The 12,706-nt window shown below is 41.9% G+C and overlaps 1 protein-coding gene across 13 annotated transcripts in view; it reads left to right on the top strand.

Annotated features, from left to right (window-relative positions):
• Nucleotides 1-12,706, top strand: part of LOC147028865 (synaptic vesicle 2-related protein-like) — a 360,308-nt gene that overhangs the window by 53,459 nt on the left and 294,143 nt on the right. For all 13 annotated transcript variants that reach the window (XR_015057745.1, XR_015057743.1, XR_015057747.1 and 10 more), the window contains one exon: nt 4,996-5,127. Coding sequence is in view for 9 of the 13 variants with exons in the window: in XM_085879631.1 (XP_085735757.1) it covers nt 4,996-5,127 (132 nt within the window). In the remaining 4 variants the exon portion in view is untranslated. The remainder of the gene's footprint in view (nt 1-4,995; nt 5,128-12,706) is intronic.

Below are 12,706 nucleotides of genomic sequence, written 5' to 3' on the forward strand. Positions count from 1 at the left end.
GCAGGTCCCGTTGAGGTATAAACTCCCTGCATTTCTGTCTGCGCGAATAGTTAGGTATATCGACAATTCAGTAATTGACCCTGAAGCACGTGGACAGAAGAGTTGGCTGGTTTATGGTGTGGTTAACAACACCCGTAGCTGGGTTTCGGCGTTGATCCGGAACCTACGACTGGATTGCTTGTTCGGTGGGCGCGTGCGGCCGCAATTGGGCTAAGGTAGTCGTCCACACGCCGAACGGGCGAGAATCTGCAACGATATGTATATATATATATATATATATATATATATATATATATATATATATATATATATATATATATGTATATATATGTATATATGTGTGTATATATATGTATATATGTGTATATATATATGTATATATATGTATATATGTGTATATATATGTATATATGTGTGTATATATATGTATATATGTGTATATATATATATGTGTATATATGTGTATATATATATATATGTGTATATATATATATATATATATATATATGTATATATGTATATATATATATATATATATATATATATATATATATATATGTATATGTATATGTGTATATATATATATATATATATATATATGTATATGTGTATATATATATATATATATATATATATATCTCTCTTCATGTATGTATGTATATATACATATATACACGTATGTATGCATATATGTCTGTGTATGTATATGTATATATATGAATGTCCTTCAAGAACACTGTTGCTGGTGGATGTCTTGGAACTCACCGTGGGGTGAAGAAGAATTTTGTCTCACAAGGGACACTGGATGCCATAAGCCAGATTCACAGGGCCAGGCTGAATGGCAGAGCTGAGGCATAAAACTGTGTGTGTGTGTGTGTGCGTGCGTGCGTGCGTGCGCGCGCGTTAAGAGTGGACAAAGAGCCCAATGTGCGAGGAATCCTGGATAGGGTCGAGCATCACTTGTGGTCAAGTGATTTTCGTCCTGCTTATAGGGGAATTCGCACAAACCCATCCCTCGGTGTACTGCATTTAGAGCAGAGGTTCGTAGCCTCTTGACAGAGGAGTCCGAAGTGAAGGCCCAGTGGGCCGGTTACTTTGATCTGCTGCACCAGGCTGATCCACCAGCTCTCGAGTTGGATGTCAGGGGTGTTACCATCCCTTTTGCTGACCCTCCAATCAACTGTGGTCCACCTTTGTTTGTGGAAAAACAGACTGCGGTGAACCACTTGAAATGTGGTATTGCTCCTGGGATGTTTGGCATCCATTCTGAACTTTTAAAGGCTGTTGGAAATGCTGTATTCATGTCATTGCATGCAGTTCTCTGCTCTGCCTGCAACACAGGTAGCATCCCAACTGACTGAAAGAGGGGCCTTGTCCCTCCCTGGAAAGGGAAGGGTGATCGCCAAGACTGCCACAACTGCCGAGGGGTGACGCTGCTCTCAGTGCCCGGCAAGGTCTTTGCTCGGATAATTCTACATAGGTTTTCACCACCATCTGCTTGAGCACTTGCATCCAGAGCAGTCCAGCTTTACACCAAAGAGGTCAACGATTGACCATATCCTTGCCCTTTCGGTCCTCAGAGGGGTGCCACCAAAACTGATCAATCTGTTGTCTGAACTATACTCTGGTCCTGAGAGTGCTGTGAAATGTGGTGATACCATCTCTGACTTATTCCCAGTTACTGGGGTTTGTCAGTGGTGTGTACGGGCCCTCATACTTTTCAGCACTTGTTTGGACTTGATTCTGAGGAGTATGTTGGAGAGATAAAGCTGCACTGCATCGTTTCAGAATGTCAAGATCTCTGACCTTGATTTTGCAGATGATGCTGTCGTCTTTGCAGAGACTCGAGATATCCTTTTGGGGTCTCTCAAGGTGCTGAATGAGGATCTGGAGCCACTGGGATTTTGGGTTGCCTGGGTCAAAAAGTAAGATCCAGGCTTTCAATGACATTGAATGCTGCTGTCCTGTCTTTCCCTGTTTGTGGTGAGGATGTTGAGGTCACAGAGAGATTCACTTCTGTTGGCAGTGATATTCATGTCTATGCTGGCTGTGAGCCAGAGGTCAGCAGATGTCTTGGTCGGGTCTTGGGAGTCATGGACTCACTGCATCATGGGGTGTGGTGCTACCGGTACCTGTGTGAGAGGATGAAAGTCCGAGTCTTCAGGTCCTTGGTGCTTCCAGTCTTGCTCTACAGATGTGAGATTTAGACTCTGACCAGGGATCTGAGATGGAGACTTAATTCCTTTGGAAACCAGTCTCTTCAAAGAATCCTTGGCTCTCCTTGGTCAGATTTTGTGTCCAATGAGCGGTTGCTGAAAGAGACTCATTCGAGATTTGCTACCTGCATTGTCCGTGAGCATCAATTGCGGTTGCCTGGACATGTGTCTCATTTTCCTGATGCTGATCCTGCTCACCAGATTCTCTCAGCGAGGGACCCTTGTGAGTGGAGAGGCCAATGGGCCGACCACGTGCCTCATGGTTGCAGCAGCTTGATCAGCATCTCAAGGAGATGAGGATGGGCCAAGAATCTGCCTGGGGGATGGCCAGACGGAGGCCCCTGGAGTACCGGCGGAATGTGGATGCAGCAACACGCTGCTCCGGCACATGCTCCCATAACTGACCTGACCTGATGGCCAATTTGCGACCCGCTGCGACATGAAGTTATTCGTGTGTGATGGCCTATGATTCCCGGTGAGTCCGGAGAGGAACCAGGGACAGCCCTTCCTTTGGAGTTCCCCCATGACCCCATAGACGCGACAATACATCTGCTAATTCGGTGCTATTGAAATGTGAGTATGTTTCTTAGTTGCATATTATTGGAATGTGGTGGCTGAGAGGATGGCCTCGAGGTACACACACTCTCCTCCAAGCTGTCTAGCCTGGATTTGAATCCCGACCCAGATATAAACTCTCAACCCTGTGTTTCACAGGTTGGGTGATTCATCACTATGCTTGCTGTCCCTCGGGATGGATAGTAAATGGACTTCCCGTCTGCCGGCATTAGTAGGTAGATGTTAAAGATCCCACAGTGTCCTTCACGATGAGTAGGTGAGTGGCACCACGGCCAAAATTCCCAATTCCTGCCCAAACCTACAAAGGACGTGGCATCATGGTCTCAGCCGCTCCCTCGGTCAGTGATGCTACCCTGCAGCCTTTCCCTGGATATGAAAACAAGATTAGAATGTATGTCTATTAATTACGTATTGTACTCTTGAAATATGAGTACGTCCATTAATTACGTACCATTATACAGTGAATATGTCTATTAATTACGCAGTCTTGAAATGTGATCACTTCTCGTAATTCCATGCCAATTAAATATGAGTATGTCTACTAATTATGTGCTTTTGAAATGTCAGTTTGTTGATTGATTATGTACCATTGAAACACAAGTATATCTCTTAATTACGTACTATTAAATATGTTCAATTGGAATGTGAGTACATCTATTAATTACATACCAATTGCCTTTTTGAATGTATTGACTATTTATTGGAACATATTAATTCCATATCTTATTCATTACATAACACAGCAGCACACACAATACACTGCACAAAACAAGTCCTGCTGAGGGTCTTCAATCTGATTGTGCTTTTCTGTTGATAATTCTGGAAATTATTAATTTTGTGGGATAATAATCAGATTGTGAAACTGGACAATGTGCCCTGAAGAAGAGAATGATGATACTTTTTCATTCATCCTGTGGAAATTGTAAAAAATAAAAATAGGACCTCTGGGTCCAAGGCATATGTTGCAACCCAAATTTGGAAGCATTCTGATTGGTTGGTGGGTCTGGAAAGGAAGGTTTTTGAAGGAATTTATTCGATTTTTTCCCAAACATTTACTAAGTCTGCCATTTTGACACACTTCCAGTCACTTGATCAGCATGACCTCCACAAATTAACATCATGACCCTGGCCTAATGTTGCATCCCAAATTTCGTAGCATTCTGACTGGTTGATGGGTCTGAAGAGGAAGGTTTTTGAAGGAATTTACGTGATTTTCCCAAACATTTACTGTCGGCCATTTTGACATACTTCTGGTCACATGATCGGCATGACTTCTGCAATTTAACATCCCTACCATGGCCTAATGTTGTAACACACATTTTGTAGCATTCTGACTTGTGGGTCTGGAAAAGAAGATTCTGGAAGGAATTTGCGTGACTGCCATTTTGACACACTTCTGGTTACATGATTGGAATGGCCTCCACAATTTAACATCAGGACCCTGTCCTCATGTTGTAACCAAAATTTGTTTCCATTCTGACACTGGTGGGTCTGGAGAAAAATATTTTCGAAGAAATTTACTGTCAGCCATTTTGACCTACTTAAAGTCACCTGACCAGAATAAGCTTTGGAATCTCTGTTAACAGTCAGGAGAGGAACGTTGCTGCCAAATTTCAGCCGGATTGGCCCAGCGGTTTGGTCGGAGAAGTCGAAATAGGAGACAGATGGACGGTGCTAGATGGCAACACCTTATTTGGAATTTCAATTCCAGATAAACTAAAAATGACAAAATGCCTTAAAAACTGGTAATTCTTGAGAAGTGTATCCTATGTGTTATGTCTCAGAAACTGGGATTTAAAGGGGCTATTGGTGAATTATTTCATTAATTTTGGCTGAGGGTCCAGAACCAATCAATAACATGATTTAATTATTTAATTTCTTGATAATCAAGTTATCTCATTATTTTGTTAGTGTGACCAGAACCAACATGATAATTTTACTCTTGTGTCAAAACAGATGCTTGAAATACTGAGCTTACATTCTTCCCCTTAAGAGTTGTTGACTTGTGAGAGATCTTTCTGTTGTTATTTTTACGAATATGTTCAACATAGATTGCATGAGAATACATTATTTTAATTTGTGTTCTAATAACATTTTGATATGTTGGAAAATGCCAAGATTCTTAATAAATCCAAGCAATAATTTGTTCCATGTAGTCACTGAACTGCTTTTTGACTTTGCTACATGTTCCTTTACCCCTCAGTGGCTTCCTGAGAGTGCCCGCTATTATCTATTCCGTGGTCGACCTGATAATACTCTTGCCATATTTCAACGCATTGCCCGCTTCAATGGAACAACACTCCCAGTGGGTACTTTCATGGCCAGAACCGAGCAGGTACAAGGGCACAACACATCACCAATATTACAACTATTAAAAATATTATAGAAATTATATAGTACTTACAATAGTCCAAGCCAACTTTTTAGTTAAGTGCCCTTTAACTTTGATGCGCTTTTTGCATTTGTTCTTCAAATTGGTCAGTAAAATAGTTTTCATGTTATCTTTTCAGCCACATCTCATTTACTTCAGCCAAGGTCAGCTGTCGGCAGATCGGCCATGGAACAACACTTCAAATGTCTGGGCTATATGTATAAAGGAGGGTGGGAGAGGGGTTGGGGGTCATGTAAGAATTGTCGTCAGTCCATGTTGTGAAGGAGCCTGCAGGTGAAGCTAAAGAACAAGGGTAAGGGATAAAATATAATTAGGTGGCAAGATTTTTTTTTTTTTTAAAGAAAAAAAAGAAAACGAATATGGGGAATCAGGCCTATTGGGAGGATGATCAAAACTAGAAGACAAATGCAGCAATAGCTGTGAAGAGCATGTCAAAAGAAATATGAGTGTTATCAGCCATAGCTATGGGCGAGGCAAATAAGGCACGAGTGAGTGACGTATAATCTTGTAGTTACTGACAGGAAAGCCATGAGGGTGTCAGCAGCATGTAAAATGATGTAACCATTTTATCAAGAGAAATGGAAACTGTCAAAACTCATGAAAGGAGATAGAAATATCACTTAACCAAGACTACAACGCTTTCTTTGGGTCCAATTCAGAAATGTTTGAAATGAGTCTCAACCAAAAAATGTCAAACAATGCTCTGCTGTTGGTAGATGAGTCAACTCCAAAAGTTGGATATGACTTCTCTCCTCCCAAATGCTTTTTCTCTAATCCTCAAGACCCAAATATTTGACATCTTGCTTCAGAATTCTCCCGACTCTGCTTTGATTGTACTGCCGTGACTCTCTTATTTCTCAACTCTCTCCTTCTGCTCAACTGTCAGTGGTGCATCCCTTAAAATGATCTCTCCCAATGTTCTTCCCTTATCCTCATATGAACCAGTCTCCAATTTGGTGGAAGATTCAAGCAATGGCCTAGAGCCATGGTGAGCAGATGTGCAAACGCATCTTCCAATGTATATTTCATCCTCCGGCAGTTAGTGTATCTGCTGGGAAAAAGTCTAATGAATTGGTGAAGTACAAGACAAGTAAAAAACAAAGATGAAATCATCAGGAGGAACCTGGATAGGATTCGAGTTTCAACTGCTTCTCCTGCACCCTCAAATCCATGCAGGTGCAGCAAAGGAAGCCTTATTAAAAAATAAAAATAAAACAAGAGGAAGAGCAATCAGATTTCAGACCCTCACCAGGACTTGTTTTGTGTGGTGTTTGTGTAGTTTTGTGTTATGTATTTTGTGTGGTGTTTGATTACTGGTGTGGTACGTAATTAATAATAGAATTAAATGGAAGTCCCACTTTACAACTACTGCCATTGATGACCAGGTACAAAGACATCTGGCTTTAATCGGACATGACGTTTATTATTATTATTATTATTATTATATTACCCTGACCCATGACGTTTATTATTATTCAATTGAATTCAGAATGGGAGGGAAAAAATTCGATTCAAATCAAATGGAGGACCAAATACTGTAGGCCCAGTACTGCATCGGAGTCATCAGAAGGAACCCGAACAAGCAAAAAGCAAAGATGGAGTCATCAGGAGGAACTTCACCTGGATAGGCTTCGGAGTTTCTGCTGCTAATCCTCCACCCTCAAACCCATCTGGCACAGCCAAGTGAGCCTTATTCAAAAAAAAACATCAAAAAGAACCCAGATTCAAAAAATTCAATAATTCTTGCTGCCAGACCATGCGGCCAATCAGGCTGAAATCTAAAACGTGTATTTCCCATCACTACTAGATCATAATTTTTAAGTTGCATGTCGATCGATGAAAACGGTTCAAAAGAAGGAATTTTTTACAAGATTTTCATTTAATCCAATATAGCTGCCAGAACATGTGACGTATCAATTATTCGTGAACACCCTGGTATCCCCAATGATTGGGGAACGTTTTTGAAGTTTCCTCTCAATCTGTTCAGCCATTCTGAAGAAGAAGGTTTTTAAAGGTTTTTGGGTAAATCCGATATGGCTGCCAAACCGTGTAACCTATGACGTCATAGGTAGGAACATTGTGTTCCTCATGGACAAGTCTTCCGAGCTGTAAAGTTTTGCCTTGATCTGTTCAACCGTTTCAGACAAGAAGATTTTTGAAGGTTTAATATATATTTATATATATATATATATATATATATATATATATATATATATATATATATATATATATATCTTCTTCTTCCTCTTTCGGCTTGCTCCCGTTAGGGGTCGCCACAGCGGACCAACTGTCTCCATTTTGCTCTATCCTCCACATCTTCCATTGACACTCCAACCACCCGCATGTCCGCCCTCACCGCATCCATGAACCTCTTCTTTGGCCTTCCTCTTCTCCTCCTGCCTGGCGGCTCCATCTTCAACATCCTTCTCCCGATATACTCCGTTTCCCTCCTGTGCACATGTCCAAACCATCTCCATCTCGCCTCTCTCACTTTGTCTCCAAACCGTCCTACCTGCGCTGTCCCTCTAATACACTCATATCCCGACACCATTTCTCCTCCCATCCACACCATGGTAGAACAGTTTGAAACCACCTCCAATGCTCCTCGCCTTACTCCCCATCCACTTGGTCTCTTGTACACACAGTATGTCCACCTTTCTTCTCTCCATCATATCAGCCAACTCTCGCCCTTTGCCAGTCATCGTCCCAACATTCAGAGTTCCAACTCTCACCTCCACACTTCTACCCTTCCCCCTCTCCCACTGCCTCCGGACTCGCCTTCCCCGTCTCCTTCTCCTCCTTCGCCCAGCAGTAGAACAATTTCCACTGGTACCCTGCTGACCACCGGTACCGGTGGCGGTCATTGGTAACCCGGGCCTCGACCGATCCGGTATGGAAATTCGTTTTGTTGTCCGCATAATGATTTGGCATAGGTTATATATATATATATATATATATATATATATATATATATATATATATATATATATATATATATATATATATATATATATATATATATGTATATATATATATATATGTATGTATATATATATATATATGTATATATATATGTATATATATATATACTGTATGGCTGCCAGACCACGTGAGCGATGATATCATTTTTTTTCCATTGATCAATTTATCCCAAGATGAATCACAAAACTTTTCATACTGATCAGATGTAGCATTCTACGCATGTATTTATGATGTCATAATGAAGGCACCAATGACATCATACAAAAGTCATTCTTATTCCCAAGTACTTGCCATGTACCAAGTTTCAATTTTTTCATGGTGCAGTGTCGGATATACAGAGGCCCAAAGATTTTCTTTTTTTTCCAACATGGTTGCCACACCACGTGATTTATGATGTCATAATCATTAAAACATTCTACACAAGTCGCTGCTCCGATGGTGAAAATTTTGTGTCACTCCGACAACCGGTTGCAGAGAAAAACCGTACTCACGTTCTCTGCAGACAAACTAACAAACAAACAAGAAAGATGTCGTACATAGCACGACAATTGCGAAATCTATAAGGCAAAGTTGACTTAAAAAAAAAGATGGTGGTTGAATGCAATGACCAAATATGCTAATCCTCTTCACGTTTCAAGTCAATTGGATGAAAATTCAGAATTTTTGAAATTGCACCTAAGTTGTTGACCTTAGGCGGATGTTGACTTTTTGGCTTATGATGACCTCAAAATTAATTGGTTGTTCATTTCATTGACCTGATATGCAAATCCTGTTCAAATTTTCGTCAATTGGATGAAAATTAAGGGTTTTATAAAGTAAACAGAGTTGACGTTTGGCCTATGACCTCAAAAACAAAAGGCTTCTTGATTATGACAAATTCTACTATGTGGTGAAGTTTTGTGAAGATCGATTTAAAATTGTGACCTGCAGGCGATTAGCATGTAAACAGACAGACAGACAGACGGACAGAATAATGCACAAGACCAACCAATAGACTTGAAAAATCTTCGATTTTCACAAGTAACAAACAAACAAGAAAAAGACGTCGTACAGAGCACGATTCTTGAAAAATCCACCCCCTCTCCAAATGTTGCCATAGATACATTAAATTGTCCACTTCATTGAGATTAAAATTGACAATCTTATTTAAAGCTCAGGTGAATCTTGACTTTTAGAAATTTGGCCCATCTACTTTATGGCCTGTGTTGACCGTTTTGCCTATGTTGATCTCCAAAAATACTTGTTCATTGAATTCAGTGAAATCATATGCAAATCATCTTAAAATTTCAAATCAAGGGGTTGCAAATTAAGGATTTTAGAAATACCACCTTACTTGTTGACCTTTGGCCTATGTTGACATTTTGGTCGATGTTCACCTCAAAAATAATTGGCTGGTTGAATTCAGTGACATGAAATATAAATCCTTTTCATAATTCAAGTCAATCGGATGAAAATTGAGGATTTTAGTTGACCTTTGGCCTATGTCGACCTTTTGACCTCAAAAACAATAGGCAAACTCTCTTCCAATGTGGTGAAGTATTCTAAAGATCGGTTTAAAATTGTGACCTGTAGGCGATAATCAGACAGACAGACAGACAGACAGACACAAACAGACAGACGAACAGAATCACAAAATTGACTGACCATTATACTTGAAAAATCTTCGATTTTGCAAGCAACAAACAAACGGACGAAATGCAATACCCTCTCCTCTGGCAAGGGAAATAATATGTCACTTGCTGACTATATAAAATCAAGGATTTTAGAAATTGTCAGGTTAGGCCAGATTAGATCTCTGACATGCTTCAGATGCAATGTAAACCTGAATTAACCTGTTTGATGGTCGAGTTGTCAGCGACTGAACCGTCTCCGCCACAGGTTTCCTGGTGAGGATGGTGTATGATATGGACACCAAGCAGGATTAAATACAAAACCTGTCAAATAGTGGAGGACCTCCTTGTGAGCCAACGTCCATTCATATCTAGTAGCCAACTGTGTCTGCAGATGTCCTACTGCAGTTGGGTTACTTTTTTTGAGGAGGTTGGTGGGAGGATTTGCACGCCGGCCACCGTAAAACCCTTCATTCCTCAACACACAAAAAAACGCAAAGGAAATTGAAAACCCACTCCATGGGAGTACCTCCTGTGCCACTCACCGGATGACAGGATTGGAGCAAAGCCTTCGGGACCCCCACTCTTTGATGGTTGGAGGAAAACCATGGGATAATCTTCCCGGGTCAGATTGCGGTAGTGTGTGTCGAGGTGGTGCTGAGGTGTTATCCACCAGATGGAGGTCTCCTTGTGTTGACCTGAGGTGGTCGCTTCGGGTAGGTGCCTGGAATGTTCTGTCGCGAAGAGAGGATGATCACCTGTCTCTGTTATCATCTGAGCTCATGTGTGTGAATATCAGTATTGCAGCACTCTCTGAGGTTCGGAGACCAGATAGTGGCAATATACATGGCGGTGGCTACACCTACAATTGGTCTGGTCGTTCTTATGGTTACCATACCAAAGGAGTTGATGTAGCTGTGTCCAATAAGCTGTCTCCAATGATAATTGAGGTTACACCGGTCAATGAGTGTATTATGAGACAGGATTCATCACTCCTTTGGTGTCTTTTCCCGGGTCTTTTTCCGAAATATTTCATGTATATGCTCTGACTGAGGTGATTGATTTCAATGTGAAGGACACATTCTATGGCATGCTCAAGTCTGCGGTTAATCAGTGCCCAGTTGAGATATTCTTCTAGTCTTGGAGAATTTCAATGCATCGACTGCAACTGATAGGGATGGTTATGAGACATGTATTGGTCCCAATTGTTCTGGAACTGTGAACCAGAATAGCAATAAGTTCCATGACTTTGCAAGAAGTCTTTGACTGAACGTGGTTGGTTCATGGGTTCAGAACTCACGGGCTCATCGCTGGACGTGGTATTGCAATGCTGGTGATGTGGCAAAGGAGGTTGACCATGTGCTCGTTGATGGTCGCTGGAGGATGATCCAGAACTGCAGGGTCTACCGGAGTGCTCAGTTCCTCCATACTGACCACAGCCTTGTGGTGGCAACTCAGAAGTTGCAGCGAAAATCTCGTGAAATGGTACCATCCCAGCCAAAGCTGAATGTTGGCATGCTCAAGGATGAGAGGTTATCCGAGGAGTATGCGAACACGCTGAGTGTGATTTGGGGAGTGTGCGTGCATTGGGGAATCCTGAAGAGTTGTGGAGTGCCTTCAAGACCACCATCCTTAATGTTGCCGTTGGATGACTTGGAACTCTTCTTCGAAAAAGGGACACTGTCGGGCGAAGAAGAATTTTGTCTCTCAAGGGACACTGGATACAATTGACCAGAGTTGCAGGACCAGGCTTAATGGCAGAGCTGAGCTCTTCTGGGAGTTGAGGTGTAAAACTGCATGTGCGCTTTGGGTGGACAATCAGGCCTATGTGTGAAGAATCTGTTAGGGGGTAGCACATCACCTGTGGTCAAGTGATTCTTGCGCTGCTTACAGGGGAATTCACGTATTGTATTCCTCCAAGCCTGTCCCTTGGTGTACTACAGTTAGAGCGGAGTGTGGTGCGCTCTTGACAGAGGAGTCTGAAGTGAGAGCCCTCTGGGCCAACAACTTTGAGTAGCTGTTGCAGGCTGATCCACCAGCTGTTGAGTTGGATATCAGGGATATGACTATCCCTTTTGCTTCCCCTCCAATCAACTGTGATCCACCTTCATTTCTGGAAACACAGGCAACAGTTAACTGGTTGAAATGGGGTAAAGCTCCTGGGATCTGTGGCATCCATGCCGAACTTCTGAAGGCTGGTGGAAATGCTGTAGTCATGTTGTTGCATGCAGTTCTGTGCTCTGCACGGAACACAGGCATCATCCCACCTGACTGGTTGAGGGGTCTTGTTGTCCCTCTCTGGAAATGTAAGGGTGATCACCAGGACTGCAACAACTATCGAGGTTGATGCTGCTCTCAGTGCCAGGCATTGTATTTGCTCAGATAATTATTGTTGGGGTTCACCACCATCTGCTTGAGCACCTGAACCAAGTGCAATCAGGCTTCTCACTAAAGAGGTCAACGGTTGACCAGATCCTTGCCCTTCGAGTCCTCACTGAATGCAGACAAGAGTATTGGCCGGGGATGCTTTCAGCCTTTGTTGATCTCTGCCAAGCGTTTGGTTCAGTAAATCAGCATGCTCTCTGGAGAATTCTTGGTCTTCGTGGGGTGCCACCAAAACCGATCAATATGATGTCTGATCTATATCTGATCAATCTGATGCCTGATTAATCTGATGTCTGGCACTGAAAGTGCTGTGAGATGTGGTGATACCAAATCATGTGGTTAATTACAACACCCCTTTTGAAGACAATTAACGTAGTCTGGCAGATATGGGAATGGATTGTGCCTTTGATGATACAAGCATGAGCTTTGGCACACTGTTAGAGCATGCCCTGAGGAAGATATTTCGCTTTCGGGCCATCGCAGAATTGTACTGTGACCAAAATGGCGGCCATTGTCCGAAATGGCCAACACTGGTTGTTATTTTA

This window comes from Eptatretus burgeri, chromosome 4 (assembly GCF_056783735.1).
Source record: "Eptatretus burgeri isolate ZD-2024b chromosome 4, Ebu_testis_v1, whole genome shotgun sequence".
Classification (NCBI taxonomy): Eukaryota; Metazoa; Chordata; class Myxini; order Myxiniformes; family Myxinidae; genus Eptatretus; species Eptatretus burgeri.